The sequence below is a fragment of the Microcebus murinus genome, chromosome 10 (assembly GCF_040939455.1).
Source record: "Microcebus murinus isolate Inina chromosome 10, M.murinus_Inina_mat1.0, whole genome shotgun sequence".
Lineage (NCBI taxonomy): Eukaryota > Metazoa > Chordata > Mammalia > Primates > Cheirogaleidae > Microcebus > Microcebus murinus.
Window position 1 is genome coordinate 91,493,848 of NC_134113.1, and position 23,644 is coordinate 91,517,491.

The 23,644-nt window shown below is 39.1% G+C and overlaps 1 protein-coding gene across 3 annotated transcripts in view; it reads left to right on the forward strand.

Annotated features, from left to right (window-relative positions):
* STYK1 (serine/threonine/tyrosine kinase 1) overlaps window positions 1-18,701 on the forward strand; it is a 40,081-nt gene extending 21,380 nt beyond the window's left edge. For all 3 annotated transcript variants that reach the window (XM_012741478.3, XM_012741481.3, XM_012741476.2), the window contains 9 exons: window positions 3,570-3,718; window positions 4,015-4,149; window positions 6,910-7,176; window positions 8,175-8,356; window positions 10,120-10,203; window positions 12,291-12,499; window positions 15,630-15,670; window positions 16,295-16,391; window positions 17,695-18,701. In XM_012741478.3, the coding sequence (XP_012596932.2) occupies window positions 3,655-3,718; window positions 4,015-4,149; window positions 6,910-7,176; window positions 8,175-8,356; window positions 10,120-10,203; window positions 12,291-12,499; window positions 15,630-15,670; window positions 16,295-16,391; window positions 17,695-17,899 (1,284 nt within the window). In that variant the 5' untranslated portion in view covers window positions 3,570-3,654 and the 3' untranslated portion in view covers window positions 17,900-18,701. The remainder of the gene's footprint in view (window positions 1-3,569; window positions 3,719-4,014; window positions 4,150-6,909; window positions 7,177-8,174; window positions 8,357-10,119; window positions 10,204-12,290; window positions 12,500-15,629; window positions 15,671-16,294; window positions 16,392-17,694) is intronic.
* Window positions 18,702-23,644: the final 4,943 nt, after the last annotated feature.

The window sequence follows — 23,644 nt, forward strand, 5'->3', positions numbered from 1 at the left end:
TGTTATTACCAAGGCCAATCAGGACATTTTTCTCAACACATAAGCAGGGAGAGTACAGGAGAATGAATATGATTTGAAAAGTTCTGTATGTAGGTGTATTTTGGTAAGAAGAGTTTCTTCTGTAAAGTCATGGGAAAATTGCTGATTATGTCTAGGAGACTATATAGTGCTAATTGAAAAGAAATGTCACTAATTAAGAGTTGTGTTATTGTTGTAAAACTATATTTTTGGACATAAAACATGTAGAAATGCAGCGTGGCATTATATATGTATTGTGAGTATATGTAAAAGTTTGGAGAGTTAATATTCACATTACTTTTAGTTATATTCATCAACGTCTACGGTCTCCAGACTCCAGTTTTGCAAAAATTTAGGTGGACTTCACTCTCCATTTCACTCTCCTTCTCTCCCTGTTTATATATCTTTCTTCATTGTGCTATTTCTCCCTCCAGATTCTCAATTCAGGATAAGAGCTGAACATTTTAATATGCTAAAAGACAGTCAAAAGCAACTGAGGAGAAAAAAATTAAAGAGTGATAACCACAACTGAGGCAATTAATATTGTTTTAATTAGGAACCTGCCTGAAGAGATTTGGAACTGTTGATGAAGTCATGTGTAAACTATAAGCAAACTATACACAAACATTTTGCAACTGTCAAATGTAGTTAGCAGCGTAGAATATTTCATAATTTCTTTTGACCCTTGATTCTATTGCCCTGAATTCCATTATACACAGCAGTAAAGACAGAACTGTAAGATAATGCTTTATATTCTTAAGGATTTTACAGTCCAGCTGAAAAAGTACATGTAATTTTTTTTAACACAATGGGAAAACTGTTTAGATAAAATTAAAGAAGACATACTACTTCACTGCTAAATGAGCTAAAAACATAATTAAAGGGGGCAGAATATGGATCATATTGTTTAGAAATGTTGGTTAGGAGCATTCTTCTAATGGTCAGATGAGCTACAAACTAACCCATGGGAAGAGTCATCCTACAAGCTTCGGCACCAAGCATGCCTTTTCTCAGCTTGACACAGACCAGCCAGGCAAAGCCATTTGGTTACTGAATAGGAATTGTTAGGGAAAAAAGTGATCTAGAGAGAATATTGTTGTTACAAGCGAATATGAGCATCTTCTAATGTACAAGCTTCGGTGGGCTCTAAATGGTCAGATTTCCTGTATAGGTTTTCATGGATATGTGAGTATGCCTGGTGTGTATACCTTAAAAATACTGGACTCATTTGGCATATTCCATATGCCTCTACCTCAACTGTAATCATTGGAAAGAGAAGAGCATATTGTACAAACATCTGGAAAGCACTTTCATTGAGTGGGCCTCATTACCCTGTACATTTGTCCTTGCTCTAGCACCCAATTTCATTGGGCTGCTAGGTGTTAATAAGCCTAGCCTCTTTAAACTACCCATGCACAAAGTGATGGTCAGGAAATGCACTCGAAGGTCATATTTTATCCAAATCGGGGTGCTCTGTAATAGGTGTGATAGCCTGGTGCAAGGGTCTGAGCGTGATTTCACTCGTTGCAGATAAGTGTGTTTGGCCAGGTGCTGTAGTTGAGTGTGGCCCACCATGAGCAGTTCTGTGTGGGGCACATGTGCACACCTGGCTTTAAACAATTTCATTCAGTACATACCACTGGGTGTGCAGTTTGTTTTCTGGGCAGAGGTCACAGTGTGAGCTGGCTGCTGGCTGATCCTTTTTTTTCCACTAGTACAATGGTAAGAGAGCATATGCTCATAGAACCTACTCCCCAGAAAGCCAAACTTGTTAAACTGGCTGCTCCCTGAATAAAAATAATTACATCTGATAACGCACTGGAAAAGAAGCAAGAGGAAAGGAAAACGGGAATGAGAATAGCAGTAAGAAAATTTCAAACAGCCTCTGAATTCCCCTAGCCAAACTGTTTTAAGACCTTCCCCTTTGCTCCACTCTCAAGGCTCTGTTTCTTGCACCATTGCTGGTACCTTTCCTTCCACGTGGTCTTGTGAATTGTGGAAACTTTCTCCTTGCCTTTTTGGTAAACAAATTAGATGTGGTGGACTTTGTTAATTATCCATTGACTTCTTAGATCTCCTGCTGTGTACAAACCTACAGATAAGAATCCCTCTCCTTCTGCAATTTTCCACCTTCTTGCTACTAATTCTCTGTTTGCCTGGGCTTCTGTCAAACAAGCACACACCTGTCTCTCTTCTGAGTTGAAAGTGAATTGTTTAACTATCAAACCCAGATAGCAGCTCATGGAATTCCAAGAAGAGTGAAAAAGGGGGCGAGGCAGGAGCTGGGAGGCTTCTTTACATAGGACCTTCAGGCACTGAGAGACTCTGCCTCAATAAGTAACACTGTGGTTATTAGTATCAGTAATATGTAATAACAGAAGACTGCATAATATGGCTTAAGTAACACATGTCACATATGGCATGGCATACAAGTTACACTTCTGATTTTTGTTTCATGTTTGTATCAAGTTACTACAAGACTAGATCACATATTTAGGATTACTTAGCAGAAAATCACCATATTTTCTCTTATATTAATCGGAATTAAAGAAGCAGGCTTTCCTGATCATAGAGTCACAGGAGAATCTTGTCAAGTAAGGGCAAAATATAAAGTTTGTAGCTACATGAGAGAGCATTAATCACAAATTCTCTTCAGAAAGAAAGAACCAAATTTCTGGAGGTGCCATTTGAAATACATGCTGATTATGTAGACTTCAAAGTCACATAAAGAATCTCTTGCCAAGTAAACAAGAAACTAGTAACTATAGTCTTCTTGGAGGAGAACTGGGAACTGGATAAATGGAGAAGGACAGAGTGGGAGAAAATATTTTTGTGCTATACCATTTTATATTTTCATTTTTGGACCATATTAATATATTCCCTTTTTATTTAAAAGAGAGAAAGTGGCTTGGTACTGACACTTCATTTATATCCTGGGAAGAATGCGTGTGTGTCTATATCTGCTATGAGCAGGGGAAGCTCCTCGAAGCTCTGAGGGCTTAGGAACTCAATAATATTTATTGATAAATGCTGTCTGTTCATTGCTTGTGAGGGTGCAATAGTTCAGAGAAAGAAAACAAATGCACAACTCCTATCTCTTGGCATATGCCAAATATTTATTCACTCTCTGAATTAACTTCATATACAAATAAATGTTTTGTTAAAAAGTATGATGCACAGCTAAAAAAAATTGGACACACTTAAGGACTGTAACGGAGGTAGATGTTGCTCACATACCCCACAGATCACAATTGTTCACACAGATTCTGTGAATCCGTACTTGAGCACGGGAGAAGAGCTAAGTGGGAGGAAAGCCTTTAAAATAATTTCAGTAACAATGGGATGGAAGGACAAGACCAGATTAGGGCTGCATTTGCTATAGAATAGGGTGAAGAAAAATGCTGAGGGGCGGGGAGTATGTGTGTGTGGGTTCTTCCAGCCTGAATATCAGACAGATGGAGATAAATGGATGATTCAGAGAGGTAGCCACTTACTTAACTAGTTATTTATAGAGGCAGTTTAAAATTGTGCATGCTCCATTTTTTTTCCAGAACCACTCAGTCCTTGGGAATTATTCACAGCCGTGCTCTGCACATTCTCTGCGGGCCTAGCAGAGAGGTGGACAGCCCTGCGGCGATGGGCGGTGAGAAAGGCATGACACGGGTGCTGCTGGAATGCAGTCTCACTGACAAGCTGTGTGGTGAGTACAGACACCACGAATGTCTATGCTCTGATTTTAGGATTATGGAGACTAAGGTCTGGACAGATTCTTGAAGGAGGATTATTTGATTTCTAGTAGAAATGAAGATAGTGGTAATATAAGAATGGGGGCTAAAGGCCATTGACTCTTTTGGGGGGAGGGTGGAATAAATGCCAATTGGTGAAGAGATGGCCTTTTCATGTATGATGAGCTGAGGCCCCGTGGGTAGGGGAAACTGTGGACATCAGGTCAGGCTTCTTTGTCATTGTCTTCTTTTCCTGCTTGATTCTACCCAGTTGTCCAGGAGAAGCAGTACGAAGTGATTATTGTCCCAGCTCTCCTGGTTGGCACCTTCCTTATCCTACTTGGTGTCATCCTGTGGCTTTTTATCAGAGAACAAAGAGCCCAACAGCAGCAACCTGGACTCCGAGGTAAAGCTCAAACTGTGGGGCTGGGAAGGGGCTCAGGGAAGATGGAGATTAGGAAAAATATGGTCCAAGTTCCAATAGGTCCAAGTCTAGGAGTCTAGGCACCTGCCATGAGAGACGCAGGGGTTCCCTCCTGTGGTGTGGAGAGGAGGTGATCTCTAAGAAGTCGTGAGTTGGAACTCGCTTGAGTGACTGACGGAAGGGTGGGCAAGAGACACCTCATGTGACCTGTTTCTGTCCTCTTTGCCCTAATGGACTATCAAACCTTTGACTATGTGAGTGTGTAAGGACCTAGGAGAAAGCTAGAGGGTATAAAGCCAGCTTTGGTAACATCCTTGAAGAATGACATTGTACCCTATGATACATTCTCCCCCTAATCTTTGCCTACAGAATATATGATAAAAAAGGGTAGCCTTCATATTAGTCATTGAAACATTCAGTAGGAAATAACAGGCTATTGTGGAGTTCTACTGAGCATATGATAAAAGAGAATCAGCTCATACAGGAAACTAAGAGTGAAAGAAGGAAAAACAAAACAAAAAAAATTAACAGTGATACAAAACTCTATAGTGGCTGATCCTTAGTCCCTTTTAAAAATTTTATCCTGATTCTTTTATACTTCAGTTTTATAGAAAACTTCTCAAAGAAGTTGTCCACATTCATTTCCACTACCTCTACATTCTCTTTTGAACATACTAAAATAAGGCTTTCATCCCTACTATTCCAACAAAACAGGTCTTTCCAAGCTCATCAATGATAGCTATGTTGACAAGTCCAATGATCGATTCTTAGTCCTTGTCTTACTTGACCTGTCAAAAGCACTTGAAACAATTTTGCACTTCCTCTTTTTTATTTTTAAAAAATCTAAAGTCACTTCCTAAATGGTAGAATTTTCAGTCTTATGGACTCAAATACCTTTTCTATTCTGATAATGGTCCCTTCAACTCCAGATTCTTATATTAAACCACCTACTTTGCAGTTTGGATATAATACACATCTCATATGTAACATGTCCAAAACAGAGGGCCTAAGATTCTCTCACAAATGTCCTCCTGCAGTAGTTTTCCCTGTTTTAGTAAATGGCAAGTGCAGCCTTTGTATTTGCAGGCTAAAATCTTAAAGATATCCGTCACTACCTCTTTGTCTCAGTCTTTATCTAATCTGCAAGCAAATCCTGTTAACTCTATCTTCACAATAAACCCAAGCCACTCTCACCTTGCATAGATCATTGCAGCACACTCCTAACTGCTTTCCCTGCTTTTCCTCCACCCCTTCATGGTCTGTTCTCCCCAAAGAAGCCAGAATGATTCTTTTAAGGCAGAGTCAGTCCTGTCAGTTCTCTGTTTGAAACCTCCAAGAGCTTCCCATCTTGCTTAGCATAAAAAAAGACAATGTTCTTTCAGTGGGCTTACACGGTCTGGGTCTCCCTGGCCTTAGCCTACAATGCTCCAGTGGTCCCTCTTGGCTCCAGCTATACTGGCTTTCCTGATCATCCTCAAATATACCAAGTATGTTCCTCGCTCAGTGCCTTTGCACTTCTTGCTCCCTTTGGCTGCAATACTCTTCCTGACACCAGCATGGTTTGCTCTCCAATTGCTTCCAGGTCTTTCTCAGATGTCATCTCATCAGAAAGGCCTTTCTTGACTTTCATATATAAATAGCATCATTGATGCCTCTTTTCCTTTTGTTATTTTCCTCCACAACAATCAGTGCTTGAAATATTATTATCTTCTTCCTCTCCCCTACCACTAGAAAGTAATCTTCAGTTGAATCTGAACTTTGCCTGTTCCCAAAACCTAGAACAATATCTTGCATGAAGTAGGTGATGTTTGTTGAATAAATGGATAGATTAATGAATGAATGAATGAATGGAGTTTTAACAAGAAGAATGAGCCTCTCTTTTTTAACTGCAGGAAAGTTCATGCTAGCTAAACAAGGGAGAAAGTACCAGAAGACTTTTTTGACTAAGACTCAAGGAAATATGGAATAATTTGACTTTTGAGACAACTTAAGGAAGGAAGAATAACTATAGCTTAAAGTTGATGAGTTAGCCATATCTTTCCTCCAACACTGAAAGCCATTTGACTGACTTAAATGATAGTACCTGGCTGTTACCACCACCTTTAGGTATCTATGGTTTGGGTACCTACTCAGGAATTTCCTTAATTTTTTTTTTTTTTTTTTTTTTTGAGACAGAGTCTCACTCTGTTGTCCGGGCCAGAGTGCTGTGGCGTCAGCCTAGCTCACAGCAACCTCAAACTCCTGGGCTCAAGCGATATTTCTGCCTCAGCCTCCCGAGTAGCTGGGGCTACAGGCACATGCCACTATGCCCAGCTAATTTTTTCTGTTTTTAGTAGAGACAGGGACTGACTCATGCTCAGACTAGTCTCAAATTCCTGAGCTCAAGCAATCCTCCCACCTCGGCCTCCGAGAGTGCTAGGATTACAGGCGTGAGCCTGGCCTAGGAACTTCTTTAATCGCCTCCGTACTGTACTCATGAGAAATACTAAATTGTAATCCTGAGGAAGACAGAAAAGCAATTATCATGACCACTTTCCAGCAGTCCATCCTGAGTTGTCCTGGAAGTAATGGGGGATTATTATGAATGTTGTATAAGCTTGGTGTTGATGTTTATGGAGAAGCATCAGAAAACAACCCCACATTGGCCAGAGAGAAAACTGCTGGGGGAACTGCCGTGCCAACTTGTTCTCCTGGAGTCCGCAGGGCAGAGAAAAGCTGGTTGAAATCATGTCTTTGTTCTAGGCACTGCCCCTATACCTCCATCTAGGGACCTAAGCTGGGAAGCAGCAGGGCATGGAGGAAATGTGGTTGTGCCACTTAAGGAGACATCAGTGGAAAGCTTTCTACAAACTACCGCACCTGCCCTGGCTAAGCTGCAGGTGCCCCGGGAACAACTCTCTGAAGTTCTGGAGCAGATCTACAATGGTAGCTGTGGGGCCATCTATCGGGCCAAAATGAACACTGGGGACTCCGCTAAGCCAAAGACTGTTGTCCTCAAGGCTTTAAAAGGTAACAGGAGAAGTGTTAGATTTCCCTTCCTCTTTTTACTTTCCATTGTGAATTCCTAACAGTAAACGTTAACAGGGTTTGCAAACATCGAGATGTCAATCAACAGATAGTTGTGACCACAATTGTGTACAGAAGGGAAGAGAGGGTAGAAACTGACACACAAATGGTTGGGGTCTTTCTTTCCCTCGCCTAACCTTGTCTCTCAAGGCTGTTAGAACTTATTTTTCCACATTGGATGTTACTTGGACTAGGATTCTGAAATCATTTCTTGATTTTTCTTCATGTTTTATTTTTTTATTTTTGAGACAGTCTCACTTTTTGCCCCCAGCTAGAATGCAGGGGTGTCATCATAGCTCACTGCAACCTCAAATTCCTGGGCTCAAGCGATTCTCCTGCCTCAGTTTTCTAAGTCCAGCTGGGACTACAGGTGCACACCACCTGCTGATTTTTTTTTTTTTTTTTTTTGTAGAGACAGGGTCTCACTCTTGCTCAGGCTGGTCTCAAACTCCTGATCTCAAGTGATTGTCTCACCTTGGCCTCCCAGAGTACTAGAATTCCAGGGGTGAGCCACTGTGACCAGCTTTTTTTTCTTCACTATTTGATATCCTATCCTGATACTGTATTTCTCTTTTTGCTGATACTCATGATATAGGCCAGTAATGGTGGATATACAAAATAGAACAAGGATAAGCAAAAAATATTAATCAAAGGGCCTACACAGTGATAGAGTTTTAATGTGAACAGAATATTTGTCTATTTAGGCAGATGAAAGCCTATCCAGTTCTAAAATCTATGATTGATTCTATGTGACCTTTGATAAAAGATCAGTGACACTGAGCATCTTCGTCTTCTAATTTGTCCCCTTTCTATTTACTTTTTGTTGACCCTCACTCCCCTGAGGGGGCCTTGAGAATTACCATCTGAAGTTTCTTCCTGCTCCATGTCTCCTGCTCATTGGTGATGCTCTGCTCACTGCCTGGCTCTTCTGTCCTCCACAGAACCCGCTGAGCTCCATGAGGTACAGGATTTCTTAGGGCGAATCCAATTTTATCAGTACCTGGGGAAACACAAGAACCTCGTGCAGCTGGAAGGCTGCTGCACAGAAAGTCTGCCACTCTACATGGTGTTGGAAGATGTGGCCCAGGGGGACCTGCTCAGCTTTCTCTGGACCTGTCGCCGGGTGAGCAGTAGGGTAGAGGTGTTAGGAAGGAAAGGCTTGGCCTGTTTGCTTAGCTGTTCACATGTAAATTGGCATGACAAATGACAAAAAAGAGAGACATTACAATAACAAAACGGTAATTAGCTATCACTGTCCCATAGAACTTTTTGTGACCACAGAAATGTTCTGTATCAGCTCTGTGCAATATGATAGCCACTAATCAATCACAGGTGGCTTTTGAACATTTGAAATGTGGCTGGTGTGACTGAGAAACTAAATTTTAAAATTTTATTTAATTTTAGATAATGGAAGTTTAAGTAGCCACATGTGGCTAACGGCTACCATATTGGGAAGCACAAGTTTAAGCTTGGACTTTAGGCTCCACCTCCTACTCGCTTTGTGACTTTGGGCAAGTCACCTTTCTGATCCTGAGTTTTCTGAATCTGTAAAATGGGAGTAATAATAAACGATTGCAAAAAAAACTAAAAGAATTTATGCATGTAAAAACATAGGAGTGGCTGGTACAGAGTAAGCACTGAAAATGGTAGCTGTTATAAGGACAATTATACAACAATAGAACCACTGTTAATAATGATTGTAATTTTGTTGTTATTGTGTTTTCCACTCTGTAATATCACAATAGTATGCCAGGGCTGTCTCAGTGAGAAATTCAGCCTCTTAAGTTTTTGTACCTCAAACTCATATTTTAAAAAATTAAAATGTTCAGAAATTTCTAGATTTCAATGGAAGTCCTTTTCCTTACACTTTTCCTCTTTCTGAAGTGCTACCTATTTCCCTAGTTTCTCACTTGCTAATGAGCAAGTTCAGTATTAATTGAGCCTTCTCAATATGCAGATTATAGTACATACATACATATGGGTATAAAAAAGGGACCCTGTTAATGTCTTCCATCAATGTTGTAAATAGGACGATGTGCAAGTCTTTAGGTATTTTAAACCTTTTAAAGAGGTTATCCATGTATAACTTATTCTGTGTTCTAACCATACTACCTTCCATTTTTCAAAAATACCACATCTCTATTTTAGATTATCTTCATGTGTTTTTCTAGTTATGCCAAACTTCTCTCTTCTCTTCTTTGCATAGTTAATGTCCACTCATCCATCCTTCAGTGAACATTTACTATGCAAAGAAGGGAGAAGCTTTTTGATTTTCATCAAAAGCTTTCCTTGTCCTTCTAACTGAATCAGTTCTCTTCTTCCCACCATCATATCCTCTCTTAGCATTTTGTATATTTCCTTCATGGTTCTTATAGATGTGTAACCATTTATTTACGTACGATTATTTGATTCTGTGTGCACATGTGTCTGCCATACAATAATGTCCAGAAGGCATCAGCCATGTTATTTTGTTCACTCGTGTATTCCAAGTTCCTAACATGGAATCAGGCACATTGTGGGCATTCAATAATGATGCTAACTGCACACACACACACACACACACACACACACACACACACACACACACCACATACAGCTCTAGAAAAACTGCTGCTTTATTCAGTGGACAGTTTTATATATTCCTGTCTTTCTTGCCTTTTATGAATCTACACTCTTGTTTTTCCAGTCCAATGAATCACTGTATGTCTCTGCATATCTGAAAATCTCCCATACCAGCCAGTCTCTTTTTGAATCTTAGTCCCTATGTTTTTGTAATTTTTCTTAGCTTTGATATCTGCATTTCAGAGTCCCTCTGCCCAACTCATTTTTTCCCCCAAATCTGTTAATGCCATTTTGATATAATGCTTTTTATCCCGGTCTCTTTAGGATGTGATGACCATGGATGGTCTCCTCTATGATCTCACAGAAAAACAAGTGTATCACATCGGAAAGCAGGTCCTCTCGGCTCTGGTAAGACTGGGCAAAATGACAACAGATGGTGGGGATGTTTCTTTTAGCCTCATATTTGGTGCCATATTTCCCATATTCATATACTCAAATGGGGTGTATATTTTAAAGATAAATAGAAGTTAGGGGGCAGAAACTCAAGCACTTGTTCTTAGTTCCTCCTTTATGAAATCATTTATAGTACAGGATTGGTACTTCCAGGAAGAAAATAATCAACTTAGGGTTTATAGAAGGAACAGGAAGGATTTTAAAGGTTTCTTAAAGGTCAAAAGCTAGGGTCAAGAGCTATATGCCCATGTCTTGATACTCTTATTTCCCCATATATACTAACAGTAACAGATGTAAAAGGGGAAATAGGGAAGCAAGTAGGGAGAAGATATGGAAAGAGAAACTGAATGGGTGAAAGGTTACAAAACCAGAAGCATACAATTTTATACCTGAAAAACGAGAAGAACTAGTTCAGAACATGTTTGGTTAGAGTCTTGCTTTGATACTGAATGTGATAGGCAGTACATATACTTATCAACAATCAAGGAATAAATAGAAAAGGAGGAATGAGAAACAGTAACAAGGGGATCATTTCTTTATTTAAAATCAACTTAAATAAAGAGGTAAGAGAAAGAACTCAGGGTTTAAGAGAAAAAAAAATCACCTCTACTACAATTACTCAGGAATTTAGGTGACTATTTCTATGAAATTATTTAGATAACTGTTTAAAATTAGCATTTGCTATAGAAAAATGAAGGCTTTGTGAAGCTACTATTTCAAGTATAATATTTGACATAGCTTGACACTGTGAGGTGTGAAATATACCAGAGATCTAAATAGAAACAGGAAAAAGAAAAACAGGAGGTATTAAGGTAGGAAAAGAGCAGTAGTTAGGGCTGAAGCTCCAGGGGAAAGGGAACAAACATACCACATAAATGAGTATGTTCCCTTGAAAAAGTTATAGTGTCAGGATGCGGCCTACCTTGTATTCTGAACCATAACTGCACAGGTACTCAACAGTGATGAATTGATCAAATTGATGCATTCATCAGGGCCCTACATTACCTGTTACAAGTCTATATCATACTCTTATTTTTAACACCCTCAAAATTAGTAATACATTCTTTAATCCTTCTCATTATAATTTCTTTGTTCTAAAACCTTACCATGGACAGAAAACTGCTAGTCACTGTTTCTTTCATCATCAATGATTGGAAATTATCACTTTAATTTTTTTTATAGCACCCTTGTTTAGTAACCATAGACCTAAATCTCTAATTCTTTGATCATGTATAGCTTCTCAACTTCTCCGTAAGTCTTGAATAGCATGATGCCGAAGGAAAAGACTCCAGCAAATCAGTGTCATCAGGTGCAGTGGCTCTCCAATGCTTTATTGGCTATACTAGAATCACTTTGATATTTCTTAAGAAATGTATGTTACCAGGTCTCTCTTCCTAGGTTTTGGTTTAGTAAGTCTAGGGTGAAAATGTTAAAAAGCTCTCAGGCAATTCTGATTTTCAGCCTGGCTTAGAATTATTACTAGAGTTTGTATGATACATCCTATGCATTAGAATACCTGGTTCTGGTCACTGCCCTTTAATAACTATATGACCTTGTGTAATCATTTAGACTTATCTAAAAGATACTTCCATAACTCACCTCATCCAGTTCTTCTAGGGACAAAACGAGGTGATGTAAAACTTCTCTGGCATTCAATTTTGCTATGTGTTTATTACCTTATTTGGGGGATTACTGCTAGAAATTTGGAACCTACTCCCTTTTCCAGTGTCTAGCTCTCTCCTTTCCCGAGAGGAAAGTGAAATCAAGCAGACGTCAGGGGTTGACGCAGAGTGGGTGATTACACTTTCAAAATCCAGTGTTAATATCATTTGGATTACTTGCTCAGTTTGCTAATCCTAGACACAATGCAAAAAATGTCTGATTCATCAGCATACTTTGGAGGCAGTATGTCATGATTAATGAGACTTGTTCAGAGTAGAAAATGTCCTTGTCTTTTTGAGGATTCCTAGGACTGCCCCTCCATGTCTGTGACCCGAGTGGTGACCTCAGACAGTTGATCATCTTTGATACTATTTTGACAGGAATTTCTACAAGATAAACATCTATTTCATGGAGATGTGGCAGCCAGGAACATCCTAATCCAAAGTGATCTTACTGCTAAGCTCTGTGGACTGGGCCTGGCTTATGAAGTCCATGCCCAAGGGGCCATCTCCTCTACACGAACCATACCTCTCAAGTGGCTTGCCCCCGAACGGCTTCTCCTGAGACCTGCTGGCATCAGAGGAGATGTGTACGGTTTGTTCCTCCTGGCCTTTGGATTTCTTCCCTGCATGACCTGGGTGTCCTCCCTGAACATGATTTGATCTGTTGCCAATTATGTTTGCAAATGAAATCTCTACTTAGAAATCAGATATACTGTAGGCCAGACAAGGTGGCTCACATCTGTAATCCCAGCACTGTAGGAGGCTGAGGTGGAAGGATCATTTGAGGCCAGGAGTTCGAGGGTGAAGTGACCTATGATCATGCCACTGTACTCCAGCCTGGGTGACAAAGTGAGATTGTGTTTCTAAAAAGAAGGAAAGTCAGATATACTCTCAAGCAGAAATATTATGTAACAGAGTTCACGTCTGGCATCTATCTGCAATCCTTTTTAGTGCCTTTTCCAGTATTCTTTCTGTATTAAATTAGCAGCCTGAATTAGGAAAGAAAAAAGAAAAATGAAAAGATTACTCACATTCATATGAGGACTTAATCTAGTAGAGTCTCTTTTATCAGCAGTGGGTCTACTTAATCAAAAGCCCAGTTAAACAAGCATTATTAAAATAAAAAAAATACCACCAATAATTTAACTTAAACATATAAATGTACATTTATCTATCTTTTGAAGGAGGGTCAAGGCTTCTTTTTATGAAGGTGGACCTCTTAAATGGAGTTATATGTTGTGTTTCCTGTATAAATAGCATTTGTAATGACTTATTTTTGAGTTCCAGTTTGGGATGATTCTAAGTAGAGTGAAAAACTTGAAAACAATTGTGAAATAATTTGACTTCAGATTTTTATTTTTCCCAATTTCCTACAGTTGTCTCACCCACCCAAATGTGACAACATTTTCTTTTTAGCAGTGTATTTTTATGGACTATTTTCAAAGTATTTAACTTAGTTTGCAGGGAGATAACACTTCTTTACATTTATGTTTAATTAGTTTATATAATATTTAATTGATTACATAATGACAGTTACATGTAAAATTGGCATAAATAGGATTGTAAAGAATCACAGTTGGCAGGGCACGGTGGCTCATGCCTGTAATCCTAGCATTCTGGGAGGCCGAGGTGGGAGGATCAAGAGTGAGACCCCCATTTCTACTAAAAATAGAAATTAATTGGCCAACTAAAAACATATAGAAAAAATTAGCCAGGCATAGTGGCGCATGCATATAGTCCCAGCTACTTGGGAGGCTGAGGCAGGAGGATCGCTTGAGCCATCCCCAGGAGTTTGAGGTTGCTGTGAGCTAGGCTAACGCCATGGCACTCTAGCCCAGGCAACAGAGTGAGACTCTGTCAAAAAAAAAAAAAAGAATCACAATTGACTTTTGATAGCCATATGACTCAACTGCTTGGAGAAGCACATGGATGTAATGTAGAATATCCTACTAGCTATGAGTCCTACTGGTCAGGAGCAGCAGAGGGAATTTGGAAGATTGGTTAATGATGAATCAGTTAAGAGATTTCCAATGCTGCTCCAATGACATCAATTTTTCAATAGAGATCTGGGAGTAATAAACTGTAAAATATCACTCATTTAATAATATTATAGAATAGTAAAATATACATCTCTCAAGGCATACTATTTAGCATGCCTATTTCAACTATGTATAAAGCTTGCTCTGTTAGTATTTTTCCAAGGTTTGAGCAATTAGATCTACTGAGAAAAGAATGGATAAATAATAAAATTCACTTAGTCTTGTGCTATGAATAAAAGCTAGGATTTCTACGCTGGGTGCAGTGGCTCATGCCTGTAATCCTAGCACTCTGGGAGACTGAGGTGGGTGGATCACTTAAGGTCAGGAGTTCGAAACTAGCCTGAGCAAGAGTGAGACCCTGTCTCTACTAAAAATAGAAAGAAATTAATTGGACAACTAAAAATATACAGAAAAAATTAGCCGGGCATGGTGGCACATGCCTGTAGTCCCAGCTACTCGGGAGGCTGAGACAGGAGGATTGCTTGAGCCCAGGAGTTTGAGGTTCCTGTGAGCTAGGTTGTCGCCATGGTACTCTAGCCAGGGCAACAGAGTGAGACTCTGTCTCAAAAAAAAAAAGCAAAAGCAAAGCTGCAATTTCAGCAGAGAGGGAAAGGATGAAAAACATGCAGAGAAAATTTCTTTATAATTAGGTAAATGTGTGTGTGTGTGTACATGTGTGCAATTGCACACATACACATTTACATTTATATACTATTACATACATAATAGTAAGCATTTATTAATTTGAGATACAGAAGAAAAGAGACATAAATCCAGTCCTCAAAGAGATTAGAATCTAAGGAAATTGAACAGAAATGCTTTCTTTTTTTTTTTTTATTTGAGACAGAGTCTCACTCTGTTGCCCAGGCTAGAGTGAGTGCCGTGGCATCAGCCTAGCTCACACCAACCTCAAACTTCTGGGCTCAAGCGATCCTTCTGCCTCAGCCTCCTGAGTAGCTGGGACTACAGGCATGTGCCACCATGCCCGGTTAATTTTTTCTATATATTTTTAGTTGGCCAATTAATTTCTTTCTATTTTTAGTAGAGACAAGGTCTTGCTCTTACTCAGGCTGGTTTCGAACTCCTGACCTTGAGCGATCCTCCCACCTCAGCCTCCCAGAGTGCTAGGATTACAGGCATGAGCCACCGTGCCCGGCCCAGAAATGCTTTCTATTTTTTTTTTTTTGAGACAGAGTCTCACTTTGTTGCCCAGGCTAGAGTGAGTGCCGTGGCGTCAGCCTAGCTCACAGCAACCTCAAACTCCTGGGCTCCAGTGATCCTTCTGCCTCAGCCTCCCGGGTAGCTGGGACTACAGGCATGCGCCACCATGCCCGGCTAATTTTTTATATATATATCAGTTGGCCAATTAATTTCTTTCTATTTATAGTAGAGACGGGGTCTCGCTCTTGCTCAGGCTGGTTTTGAACTCCTGACCTTGAGCAATCCGCCCGCCTCGGCCTCCCAAGAGCTAGGATTACAGGCATGAGCCACAGCGCCCGGCCACAGAAATGCTTTCTAATGCCATGATTACTTTGTTTATTTTATCAGACACTCACCCTTGATTCTCCCTCATTGCCTTATTTATGGAGTTCTTACTAAAGCTTTCTGATATTTAAATGAGCTCTCTTTAGAACAGGCAGGAATAGAAATTAAGCAGATGGCTCTGTTTCTTTTACAGCTGGTCCTTTGGGATTCTGCTTTATGAGATGGTGACTCTAGGTAAGGATGATCCCCAAAGTAGTGTGTACCTGTATGCAAATATGTAAGTATGTTTATTTAAGTGGTGGATAACATATGCTTTGAGAAAGGTTTGAACTGACCTAACATGACATCCAAGCCTGATTCCCGAGATAGTCTCATAAAGTGGTATTTCCCTAGATACCTTCTCATTTTTTGCTCTCTTCCTCTTTCTTTCAGTTCCCCAAACATTACCATTTGCAAGGGAGTTTTCAATCCCAAGGATAATTTCCAGAGTGATTCTGTGTAAACATAAAAATGTTTTCCTCTGACTTATTTTTCCATTTGATTGAGAAACGGCAGCACCTTCCCATGTTATTGGGAGTGGAGGACAGGTCTTCTTAGTCTTATTTTATTGCTTTCCTTAAAGACTCAAAATTCTCCTAACTTATCATTTTTTTCTCCCAAACACCTTTCCCCCAAATTTACTAAGCTATATACTTACTTGATCATCAGGGAGCAACTGTATTATATCTAGTATTTTTCTTGTGGCTATACCTTTTGCAGGCAATTTGCCCAAATAGATGGAAAGCAGTGTTAGTTACAGTTCATATTTAAAAAGACCCTAAAGTTCTTGTGCTACTGTCATTCTTTCCATGATAACAGGGGCACCACCATATCCTGAAGTCCCTCCTACCAGCATCCTACAGTATCTCCAGAGAAGGAAAATTATGAAGAGACCTAGTAGCTGTACACACACCATGTAAGTGGCTTTTAAAGGCCTATTCTTCTTTCATTCCAAATCTTTTTTGCTCCCTATCAATCATGCCCCTTTTAAAGTGGCTCAGATGATCCACAGTCGTCCTTATATGCTAATGTATAGCTTTAGACCAAACCCATGCAGTAAAACACATCCCATATATCATACACACACACACACACACACACACCCCTACCCCCCACATACACACAATGTTGAGGCAACTACCGAGAACTATATTAGGAATATAATTTTGATATAGGGTAGTTCCACAGGAAGCTTCTAAAATAGGAAGTGATCCAAACTCAATGGAAGTATAGTAGTGTTTTTTCCAAATGTCAGCCTTCTGCCAGCCTCAGTTCAAAGATAACTGTCATAAAATTCACTGCATTAGAGTTACTCATTCAGAGTACACCAGTTCATATAACTTTAAAAATTACTGACTCCCTGTTTTCCCAGCTCTCAGTATGACAGAATCCAATCAGAAGAAGGGGGGCAAGAAGAAATTAGAAAGGAAGGAAAAGAAGGATACAATCTTATCCACAGAAAGAGACAGTGAACCAATCTAGAGATAGAAAATGGAAAAATTAAAATTATATATGGAATTGTATTACCAATGAAATTCAAAAAGGAACTGTTACAGAACATAATAAAAGGTTAAATTATATATAAGAAGGCAGCAAAGAATATATTAACATTTCTATTAGAACTGTTGCTATTTTATAAGTTTTTCAGCATTGAATGGATAAATTTCCAGCACTTGGTTTTCCCTACAAAAAACAGTTACTGTATCAAGCAGATTATAAAGTTTAAATATCTTAGTATATATGTGTGTATATACACACACACACACACAGTTTAGAAATGTGGCTGAATATACTGGAATGAAATTGTTGACAAACATTTCTAGGTGTTAAAGGCTGTCCTTGATACTGGAGGAGACAACTGACAAAGTACCTCACCTTAAAGACCTTAATATTTTGATGAAGAGACATCTGAAACAACATGAAAATCAACACAAAGTGTACACAATATAGAATGATTAAAATCTCCATCTCACATTATACAGTAAAAAAGACGTGTTCAGTCCTAGCCCCGATCCTTTACTGTTTAGTGTTTACGATGCACAGTAAACCATATATAGTGAGAAAAACCTGTCCTGTCATACTCTGTAGTTTGAAAAATTTTAAGTCATTCTTATTATGAAAGATGCAGGGGTTTTGTTGAGGTTTTTTGGTGGGAGAGGAGACATGTTTCTCAGACATTTGCTTGCCAAGGAAGTCAGCATCTCTTGTTTCCCCCTCAGGTATAGTATTATGAAGTCCTGCTGGCGCTGGAGTGAGGACAACCGCCCCTCACCTAGAGAGCTACGCTTGCGCCTAGAAGCTGCCACTAGAACTGCAGATGACAAGGCGGTGTTGCAAGTACCAGAGTTAGTGGTTCCCGAACTGTATGCTGCTGTGGCCGGCATCCGAGTAGAGAGCCTCTCCTACAGCTATAGCATCCTTTGAAGATCCCCAGGCAAGAAAAATTTAGGGGTGATTATGTTCTTGGAATCAATACCTCCAAGAACAGATAGTGGACTTTCTAGTGGGACATAAAGGCAGAAATGGGACATGGATCCCAGATGTTCCTTTACACATTTCCCTAGATATCTGAAACGATGCTGAATGAGACACTACATACCATATACCCTGAGCTGAGAAACACTGTCAGTCTTGTTTCCACTGTGTTCAGTCCTAGAGACCCTGGGTAGAAGTGGGGGACAGTGTCATTCAAGGGAGGTTTTAGAAATCTGCAATGTTTGTTGAGGCATGGCACAGACAGCATGGTCCCTCACATCCTAGCCTGCCTTGCCCCTGAACCTAGTTTTTATCTAGACCATTACAGGTCCAGATGATTTGGGATGAAATGAGAGAAGAGATATCCAATAAAGGAGTTGAAAAGAGAGAACATTCAAGGTTCTACTTGCTCAGGATTATAGGTGTGGACCAAGACCTCCTTCAAAGAGAAAGTGGAAGGACATAAAGCTCTTCAGTCCAGGTCCCTGTGTGTAGAATTAGAGAACTATAAAGGAAAACTTCTGAGTTTCCCCTTGGAGATAGGTAAGAGAAAGATGGTTCCCTTTTATCTCATTCTGAGACAGGTAAACCCTGCTTGGTACTTACTTTGAATTAGAAGCTGCTGGAGTCATTTCATGATTAAGAACATTCAACGTGTCTTGTTCATCAGGCTGGCTCCCCGTTCCTATTAGACTAAGAATTCTAAGCCTAGAGAGTCAAAGTTAGATCAATAACGAAAGTGTGTGTGTGTGTGTGCACGCGTGCTTGAGTGTGCGTGCACATGCCTGTGTGTGTAAAAACAGGAAATGTGAAAACCAAACAAGAAGGCTTAGTAGCTCAGGTGATTTTTAACAGAGCCCATAAAAGAATGTAATGTGCTACAGGATGGTAGCTTATAATTTTCAATCATGCTTTCATGTTCTATGAAACTTACTTCATTAAATTAATATTTATTGAATGGAAGTAGGTTTTCTTGTATACAGCTGCCAAAATCTCTACAATAGGGAGGATAAAAATAAATAAATGGAAGTTAATGTCAAAGAAAAATTCAAGAGACAACCCAAATTGTCAGAAAGGTGATTCTTTATGTGTAAAATGAGGATAATTCCTACCTCACAGGGTTGTTGTGAGGGCTGACAGAGTATGTACTTGTACAGTATCTGGTACATAATATGTGTTCAATAAATGTTAGTTTTCTTTCTTTGGCCCTTCCATATCTTTTTCACTTAAAGTCTACTGTGGCCAAGAAAAGAACCTCGGTCTGTGACACAGTAAGGCAGGACATGCCTAAGATGATGGTATGCTACAAACACTACATGACTAAAACGATGAAGTCATCATTTTTGTGTGAGCTTCCAGATGATGACAGCAGTCCCCTACTATTTCACAATATTCAAACTATCATGATGAAGGAAATCTTGTTGATCATGGTGATCTGTGACTTTAAAGGACACTCTGGGTACTCTGGAAGGGACATCTAAGGCTGCTGTAGGAAGGAGGACTCGTAGCTAAAAAGGTTATAGAAGTTGGAATCCTGGTAAGTGATAGAAGTTGGAGTCATAATGAGTCAGCTAAATGAAGAATACTTAGTGCTGCTGTGGGAATACCACAATGACCAGTCAGGACTTAAATGGGTAGTAAGAGCCAGTAGGAAGAAGAGAGGTAGAATGGCTTCACACAAAACAATGAAGTCCTGTGGAATCCTACTGTTGCTGCTCAGCTGTTCATTTACGTCCAATTACAAAGTATTTACTTACTTATTCGACTATTTTAAAAAACTGAGTGTTAAGGCTCACTGTGCCAGAGACTGGGCTAGGTGTTGAATAAAAGAAACAAGGAGCTTTTTTTTTTTTTTTTTTTTTTTTGAGACAGAGTCTCACTTTGTTGCCCAGGCTAGAGTCAGTGCCATGGCATCAGCCTAGCTCACAGCAATTTCAAACTCCTGGGCTTGAGCAGTCCTTCTGCCTCAGCCTCCCGAGTAGCTGGGACTACAGGCATGTGCCACCATGCCCGGCTAATTTTTTCTATATATATTAGTTGTCCAATTAATTTCTTTCTATTTATAGTAGAGACGGGGTCTCGCTCTTGCTCAGGCTGGTTTCAAACTCCTGACCTCGAGCAATCCGCCCACTTCGGGCTCCCAGAGTGCTAGGATTATAGGTGTGAGCCACCACGCCTGGCCAACAAGGAGCTTTTGATCAAAGTCTAGAAGAGACATTATCTATTTATTTGTGTGGGTGCTTGTGCATTACAAATTGTGTTAAGTGCTAAAAGGAAAAAGTATAGGATAGTAGAAGGAAATAAGAAATGAAGATCTCCCTGAAGAGAAATGGCATTTAACCTAAGACCTTAGGGATGGGTACGTAAGCCAGACAAAGAGTAAGAAGAGCTTTCCATCAGTAGAATATATATGTGAAAACTCTGAGGCATGAAAAAGCACAGTTTGTTTAAGGAACTGCAAGGAAAAATATGGGGTTGGAGCATAGTGGGTTAAAGGCAAAGTGGCATATAGTGAAATGGAGGGTTACTCTTTCATACTTTATGTTCATATTTGTTTAAGTAAAAGGGAAAGAAGCAGACAATAGGTATTTTAAATTTTTACATCTCAATTTTATTTATTTTTCTGGATATAGGCCTAGAAAACTGGACACAGTAATTTTTAATCTAAGAAAACTGGGTCTTTCGTTCACGTGGCCAGACTTTTTCCAGGAGGATTATATTTCTGGCATCGTTGATCTGTCAACCAAACTAGGTATTTCCAAACTAATGAATGAAAAGGGGATTATGATATTTACTATTTAATCAAGTTGAATCCAAACAGAATTTATTGTTTTGATTGTCCCCTCTTCTAGTCTTGTTTTTCCAATCTATGCTTTATTGTTAAAAAAAAAAACAACAAATACCAACAATTAGGAAGTGAGCAGACATCTACCTAGATATAATAGTTTAAACTAGCAGTTCTCAAATTATGCTCATGCAGAACACTAGTGTTTTTCACGCTAGATTTAGGTATTCTATTATTAAAAATGAATAATAGTGGTATTTTTCACCATTTTAGAAGAAAGCAGCAAGTTAATGGATAGAATTTATCTTAATCATGTATTAATTTTTAAAAAAATTTCCTTTACCTGTTTTCTGGTTTTTAATTTAGAGGGAAAAAATGTTGTTTTACATACTCCTTTAAATAAATTAACAAGAGGCAAATAGAATGGAAGACTGGAGGATAGCCTGTTACCCTTAATTTGGCAGACTGTGTTTTAGGCATGAGAGTTAGAGATTATGCTATGTGTTTAAAGCATATAATATTGTCATATGCTGAAAAAAGTTCTTAGATTGAATAATGGAATTAAATATATCATCATGTCATGAAAATCTAGATATAGCTCCAACTGCTCACCCTACAAGAACATGTGATAAACAATGGAGTAGAAAGTTTGATGTTTCTGCATGACAGTGATTCTTTTATTTAAAAAGTAATACCACTGGGTGATAAAAATGACAGATATGGCTAAAATCCTTAAAGAAATCTACAGAATAAATGAGAGAAAGGTGAGTGAATGGATTTAGGACCTAAATAGACTACCTCATTCTGGATTAAAAAAAAATTTAAACCACTTAAGTATGCCCTTTTAGACCATATAATATGCTTATTCTTGACTTACTACTTTGATCCATTTAACTGAATGTCTCAGTTTTACAGAACCTTTGATCTGTAAAAACAAAATCAAAGCTAATTGAAAGTTACTGATACAGAAAATAAATAAAAAACATGAGACTATTATCTTTAGTGTTTATCACAATAAAGTTAGACTATGTTTCTGAAAACTGGAAGTTGGGATGATTTGATCATTTTAAATAGAGAGGCAAAAAGAGGTAGGAGGATAGTGCCTAAAAGAGATCAAAGGAAGAGAGAATTTTAGATGTAGGAAAAATCAGCAGAATATTTTAAAGATTAACAATTATAAAAAAAAATCTCTGAATATAGCTCCCTAACTTGATTCATCACCATGAAACTGAAAGAAATAAAGTTAAATACACTAGTGGGAAATCACTGTTTTGTCAATGAATATCATGAATAAATCATTAAGTCTCAATTTCAGTTGGAAATGGAAATAAAATGCTTATTTCTTACCTACTTCACTTAGGGTTTTAAAGTTGACCAACTGTGTTAGCAAACGTGGAAACAGTACTTTGGCTTCATTTAAGCAGCTAAAACATTTATTTTCATAAATAAACTGTGATGATATCACTAAGTATGCCCTAATTTGGAGCCTATAGCAACTGATATTGAAAAATGTTCAAAAAATATTGTCACTATTAAAAGTGTATGAAGGCCGGGCGCCAGTGGCTCACGCCTGTAATCCTAGCACTCTGGGAGGCTGAGGCGGGAGGATTGCTCGAGGTCAGGAGTTCGAAACCAGCCTGAGCAAGAACGAGACCCCATCTCTACTATAAATAGAAAGAAATTAATTGGCCAACTAATATATATATAGAAAAAATTAGCCGGGCATGTTGGCACATGCCTGTAGTCCCAGCTACTCGGGAGGCTGAGGCAAGAGGATTGCCTGAGCCCAGGAGTTTGAGGTTGCTGTGAGCTAGGCTGACTCTAGGGCACTCACTCTAGCCTGAGCAACAGAGTGAGACCCTGTCTCTAAAAAAAATAAATAAATTAAAAAAAAAAAGTGTATGAAAAGGTTCTTACATAACTGTGCTGACCAGGATAGCTGCTAGTCACATGTGGCTATTTAAATGTTAATGTAAATTAATCAAAATTAAGAATTCAGTTCCACAGCCACACTAGCCACATTTCAAGTGTTGACTACCCACACAGAACATTTCCACATCACTGTTGTGTAGCATCTGAGAAAACCACAAAACAAAAATGCTTTATCTTGCTGGGTGCGGTGGCTCACGCCTGTAATCCTAGCACTCTGGGAGGCTGAGGCAGGCGGATGGCTTGAGGTCAGGAGTTCGAAACTAGCCTGAGCAAGAGTGAGACCCTGTCTCTACTATAAATAGAAAGAAATTAATTGGCCAACTAATATATATAGAAAAAATTAGCTGGGTATGGTGGCGCATGCATGTAGTCCCAGCTACTCAGGAGGCTGAGGCAGTAGGATTGCTTGAGCGCAGGAGTTTGAGGTTGCTGTGAGCTAGGCTGATGCCACGGCACTCACTCTAGCTCGGGCAACAAAGCAAGACTCTGTCTCAAAAAAAAAAAATGCTTTATCATTTTGTAATCCTTGTCACAATACAAGAGTACAAGAGGTATATGTTTTGGCACATTTTTGGCTTAAAATATGAAGAGCTAAATAAATATAATTTCATATTTTATCTTAAAAACAAGTAGGGTTATAGAGAATTTTGAATCCATATTCTTTTTAGGGGATCAAGGGCCCACTTTATGCACTGCATAATCTCTATTTACATAGCCACAAATTCTGATATCCATAGCTCTAATTAAGTACATATGAACACTGCACTGGCACATGTGCCAAAAACCTGAAGGAACTACATTAGGGAATCTAAAGATACTAAATGAGGCTTCCCACATAATTCAACGAAATGGATTATAGCTGATTCTTTCAGAGATACTACAGAATATTGTGCTCAAATTTCTGTGAATTATTTTTGTGTTAAGTATGGTGACCACCTCATTCCAGTTTTCCTGGGGCTTTCAGGCTTCCATTCCAG